We start from the raw sequence: 5,491 nt of genomic DNA, 5'->3' as shown, positions 1-5,491 counted from the left end.
TCACGTCAAAAGTAATGCACGGGCGTGCAATATCGTTTTTACGGAGTCGCAAAATCGGCACAGGTATGTGATAAAAATGAATTTTGTTTTTGCATAACATGTACTTATTTTGTATAGGAATACTTTATATGGACATTTATATCAGAATATTGATATGAGTATACGAATTTTAATTGTGAATACTGCATGTGGATTTTATTTATGAATATTTAGTATTAAAAATATTTTAAGCATTTCGTAAATGAATAATTAATACAGCGAACAAATGAAAATGAACATTGTACCGTTTTTAGGCAGTGGAAATGGCACCTTGAAAAGATCTTGGAACTTTTCCATGGATACTTTCATCACACGCATGGAGTATCGGGCTTGTTCAATACGGTCTGGTGTTGCAAATACACGAATCTGGTGTGATAAAAATGTTTATTATATACCTATAAATTTTCTCCCTAAAATACACGCAAATATTGAAGCGCAAATACGCTTCAACGGATAGAAATTTCCGTATTATGTTAGTGACAAATACGGTACCATATATGGAAGTGCCGGACTATTTTTGACGTTGGTTCCGATCTTAGCTTTGTATAACGTTGCATTTAGAAACGGGAACCAAAATTATCAAAGGCGTGGCCGGTTTGCAAGAATTACGTATTCATCCGTCAGTCATGAATTTATTTCTTGACAACTACATTTCATTTTCTGAATAAAACGAAAAGGTATATAATAAAAGGAAAATTATGTTATAGTAGCTTTCTGAGACTATGTATTTTTCTACTCGCAACGTTGGAAAATTGATATCTCGCTCGACCTTCGGTCTCGCGAGATATCAATTTTCCACCGCTGCTCGTAGAAAAATACAAAGCCTCAGAAAGCTACTACAACATAATATTCCGTATTTATATGAAGTTTAACGGAGAAGCAAAATGACATAATATTATATTACAGGATAAACATGTTTACATGAAGGTTTCGTAACAAATTATGAGACAATCGTCATGTTTAAAAGAAGTAGAAAAAAGAAGTCGAACATAGTAGATCTAGTTCTACTTTTTCAGTTGATTTACGACCCTTAGACAATAAGTGACAAGATAATTAGTAAATCATTAACGCAGTTTTTTCCCTACTGAAATGTGTACATGTGTACATGTTATTCACCGAAATCTTAGCATACCTGAGTTCCATGTTTTGTTGTATCTGTGAGATTTTTGAAATCGCAGACGACAAAACACACGAGGTATGTTGACATGGGAACAGAACGCTGAAAATGTGTCGCTTTTAACGTAGGATCGTGTTCCCAGGACTCCGAAATCTGTAAACACAACTCTGATGTTTTACGTAACGAAAGAATAATGTAAAATGTATAGAAACACTGAAAAAACGGAACTTGTCTTAAGGAAAGAAAACAAAAACGAGATAATAGCAGACTCGGTTTGATTGGACAAAAACAGACTCGGTTGACTGACAAATAGAGAATCGGTTTGAATAAAAAGGGGAACTCGGTGTGAAAGAAAAAATCCTACTCTATTTGAATGAAAAAGCAAACTTTGTTGACAGACACGGTTTAACTGAAAAATAACAGATCCAAACTTAACTGTACACTTCAGTTTTAGTTTATGCCGACTTGAAATTTATTTGTCCCTAACATCAATAAAGCTCCCACTCCCCCTAAAGATATATAGGTAATAAATGACACTTGAATGTTGTATATAGCATTATTTCATATATCATAAACTACTGTTTAAGTAGAGGTTGATTCTTCTACTCAACTATACAGAGGACATCTACAGATAATTTACTTGTTTTTTTCTGAGGATGACTTCGTTTTTATTTGTTTGGGTCGTCAGACCAAACAAATAATGGTAGCGAAATTTCAGAGTCTAATGTTCTTAATTGCAAATGCCGAAAGTAGTCCACTTTTTTGAAGCGGTTACTTCCCTTTTGTATGTACACTAAAGCCGAAAAATTCAGGGGAGATCACTGCGTAAAGATGGTCAAAGACAGGCGCATCAATTTTCAAGCAAAGTAATTCCCGAATGGTCGAAGATTTCTAATATTGTTTTCTGGTATTTTCTGATCGAAAATAACTAAATACAAAGCGGACATTCAATCTCTGACACAGAAGTTTATGACAAACCTAACAACAAGTAGTTCTCAAAACAGCTTAAAACTAGCGATTTAAAAGAAAGAAATATTTTATTTTGTTACAAGTATCCAACAAATTACAACGCATTTAAAGTTAAACAATAGCGTTGGCTTATAGAATTGTCAATAAATGCACAATCACAAATTACGCGGATGAATATGATTTTATCAATGAAAATACTATTTTTAGCCATGTAGATTACCGAATACTACACAAACCGAGTAGTGGAATATTCTACATGTCGGACTGTTTGGGCGAGAGGATTTTCGCTAAAATATTTACTTCAATTTTAAACAATAGGCTTACCCTGAACAAAATACCTCGAAATTAATAAGGATTACAAACCTGAATGCAATGGAAGTTCTAAATTTAGAATGACTTGATATTATTCAGACGTTTTGTGTATAATTTCTCCGTGGTACAGTGGTAACGCGCTCGCTTAGTGAGTGAGAGGTCTCGAGTTCGAGGCCCAGTCGAGAAAATTTTTTTTTGTTAAATTCTTTTTTTAAGTGTTTTTGTTAAGGAAGTAGCCATGATTTACAAGGATAAAGTGTGGCTGTCGTAAAAAAAGTACATAAATGATTTTTTGATGCAACTCTAGTTATGCAGAATTCCGTATGTGCCTTACAAAATGAATTATAATACATAAAAATAAACTTATACAGGAAAATGCATACAGATATACAGTACGATTTAGATTGCAAAGATCAGAAAATACCAAAGAACTTGAAGCCCTTTGATTCTTTATAAATATACATGCTTATAGTAAGCTTCAGGATTATTTACATCTGTGTTAAACAACAGTTAAAAGTCGTTACAAGCCCTAATTTAGAATAATATGGTTTTCTTCAGGCCGTTCACATATAAATTTAACCGTGGCTGAAGGGTTTTCGGGCTCGCTTAGGAAGCGAGAGGTCTGGAGTTCAAATCCCAGTAAAGGTAACTCATTTTTTTAAATTGTTAAAGTCAAATAAACATTGGATTGAATATCAGTGTTGCAATTAGTCTTATAGCCAATTTACTACAATTAAAACGCTGGAAAGCATTGGTGGCACTAAACATATAATCTCACAACCTGCACCTTTCTTACATTCTGAGACCCAAACAAATTCAGCGCCTTCTGTGCTTTGATTGTTGTTTGCGGTTACTTAAAAGTGGTTATCTATATATTCGCCTTTAGTTTTAAGATTCAAGACAGTACTTTATATAACGATGTTGTATAATATGACTATACATGAGATACATACCGTTTCAGGCATATTTGATAGAGCTATATAACTATCTCTGTGTACAAGGGTTACGGTGTACTCGGCTTTGATGTTAGGCTCGTCAAAACAAGGGAATGCTCGTCGTGCATCTACTGGCTGGAACTTGGATGATGCCAAATGTCTGAATTTTTAATGTAAATATTGTTGAAAACGTGACAAAATCAAAATCAAAAGCCTTTGTACTAATGATAAATAATTAATGTGTATGTAAATTATATATGTAAATGTTTATCATAGATGTACATGTAAATAATGTATGTTTATGTTAATTATATAAGTAAATGTAAATTATGTCTTTGACTGTAAATAATGCAAATAAAATATATATAATGTTTATGTAATTTGTGTATGTATAAGTAGCACATATGTCTAATTGTGTACATTATTCATGTATTTCTATAAATATGTAAATTAAATAACTTTTGGTAAATAACATATCTATATTTGAATAATATACATGTATGTATTTGTAAATAACATATATATATATGTGAATTTTATATGTTTTTGTAAATTATATATGTATATGTAAATTACTAAAATTATCTATAGTAGATATGTAAATGCAAATTATATATTATGTATCTTTTAATTATACATGATTGTGTAAATTATACATAATTATATTTATCTAAATAATATTTGTATATGTAATTGATATATCATGATTATTTAAAGTAAATAAGTATATGTAAATTACAGTCAAATGCGCGGCAAGATGATAAACCTTACATTATGATCTATACCACGATTTTTGGACAAATGAAGGTGAATGACATGCCACTTAACTTAAAAATATATTTGCATAGTTTACTTTATATTAAAGTTAAATGAAATCTGAACTTGCGAAGCGTAACATTATCGTTTGTATTCGCATTATGGTAGACGGTACAAAAAACATCATTACATTGTTTGTTTGTTTTTAGTTTCAAAAGATCTCGCAATGAGCGTTTAATTTTTTATCCTAGATCGCCAAATTAAAGCTAACATAGCTTTATTCAAATTACCTTTCTTGTTTAGTCTCAGAATTGATATATGTACTTTTATAGAATCCAAATATTTCTCTGGTCAATGATCCGTCAAACTGCAGTTTTAGCAATGCACGGGAAATCTGCACTGATGTCACGGTCTCCACCACCCAGAACTGATTTTCTGCGTACCAGAATGTTTGTTTGATAGGAACATCTTGTCCATTCAAGTAACTAAGCTTTGTTCTTGTTATGTTCAGAAAGTTAGCATGTATAAGAATATGTGTTGTAGACTCCGTGATGTTTAGTTCAACTGTCTCATTACCATAGAACCATCCGTTATCTCCATAGAAATTTGGATACAGGGTAATGTCATAGTGTACTGGAACTACAGTAGCTGGTAGACGAAGATTCTTCCATGGTTCTGACTCACTGATGCTTGTTGGTGATTTTGTTGTTGTTGGAACAGATTCCGTAGATTTTGTACCACTCACAGGTTGATTGTCACCATCCGAAGACGGGTCACACGCCGAGTCAGTTAGGTACCAGACCACGACACCGGTTACAATAGGTAACACAATAACACAAAACACCAGAAAATAGCAGCATCTCTTATTTAACGAAACTTTACTCTTGTCATTATTTCTGCCAAATGGCTCTTCCATATTTATATTTCTCTCTCTTGGCACGGTAAAATAAACCACTTTCACTTGAAGGTTATATTCAGAATATAATTTTATTTACAAATGTTAACATCGCTTTAACGCAGGTAGTGCAGAACGCTACTGTCTGTTTACAACTACTCTTATATCTACACTGTTGATCAGGCCAAACGTATTATGTTCTGTTTGGAGTACTGACATTATAAATCATTTATCATACTGCAGTTTACAAATAATCCCGGGCATGTTCGCACTCGGTATATCCAAGAGGCATGAAACGAGCTTAACCTATGGATTCACTTAGCATTCATTTTAGAAAAGTCCATTCAAAGTTTAAGGGATTTCAATCCATCGACCTACTACCTGTAGACAGCCTCGTGCATGAATGTAACAAAGGCTTATCGGTTGAGCAGATTATGAAATAAAAAATGTCCTTTCATCTGCAGTAAC

The 5,491-nt window shown here is 32.8% G+C and overlaps 1 protein-coding gene across 1 annotated transcript; it reads right to left on the bottom strand.

The window, feature by feature from the left end:
* Positions 1-234: 234 nt before the first annotated feature.
* LOC132752461 (glutamyl aminopeptidase-like) lies at positions 235-5,258 on the bottom strand. The gene is made up of 4 exons (XM_060742787.1): positions 4,419-5,258; positions 3,391-3,532; positions 1,172-1,309; positions 235-405 (listed from the first exon to the last, which is right to left on the bottom strand). The coding sequence occupies exons 1-4, from the start codon at positions 5,042-5,044 to the stop codon at positions 250-252; spliced, it is 1,062 nt and encodes a 353-aa protein (XP_060598770.1). The 5' UTR covers positions 5,045-5,258; the 3' UTR covers positions 235-249.
* Positions 5,259-5,491: the final 233 nt, after the last annotated feature.

This window comes from Ruditapes philippinarum, unplaced genomic scaffold (genome assembly GCF_026571515.1).
Source record: "Ruditapes philippinarum isolate M1 unplaced genomic scaffold, ASM2657151v2 ctg11636_1_1_1_1, whole genome shotgun sequence".
Taxonomy (NCBI): Eukaryota; Metazoa; Mollusca; class Bivalvia; order Venerida; family Veneridae; genus Ruditapes; species Ruditapes philippinarum.
The sequence above is the reverse complement of the archived record's forward strand: the minus strand, read 5'-3'. Positions and strand labels throughout refer to the sequence as shown.

Excerpts from the sequence above, each read along its gene's own strand:
- LOC132752461 (XM_060742787.1), bottom strand. The coding sequence starts at position 5,044 with ATGGAAGAGCCATTTGGCAGAAATAATGACAAGAGTAAAGTTTCGTTA. Across the intron at positions 3,533-4,418 it reads TCTGAGACTAAACAAGAAAG|ACATTTGGCATCATCCAAGT; the intron begins GTAATTTGAATA and ends TTAAAAATTCAG. Across the intron at positions 406-1,171 it reads CAACAAAACATGGAACTCAG|ATTCGTGTATTTGCAACACC; the intron begins GTATGCTAAGAT and ends TTATCACACCAG.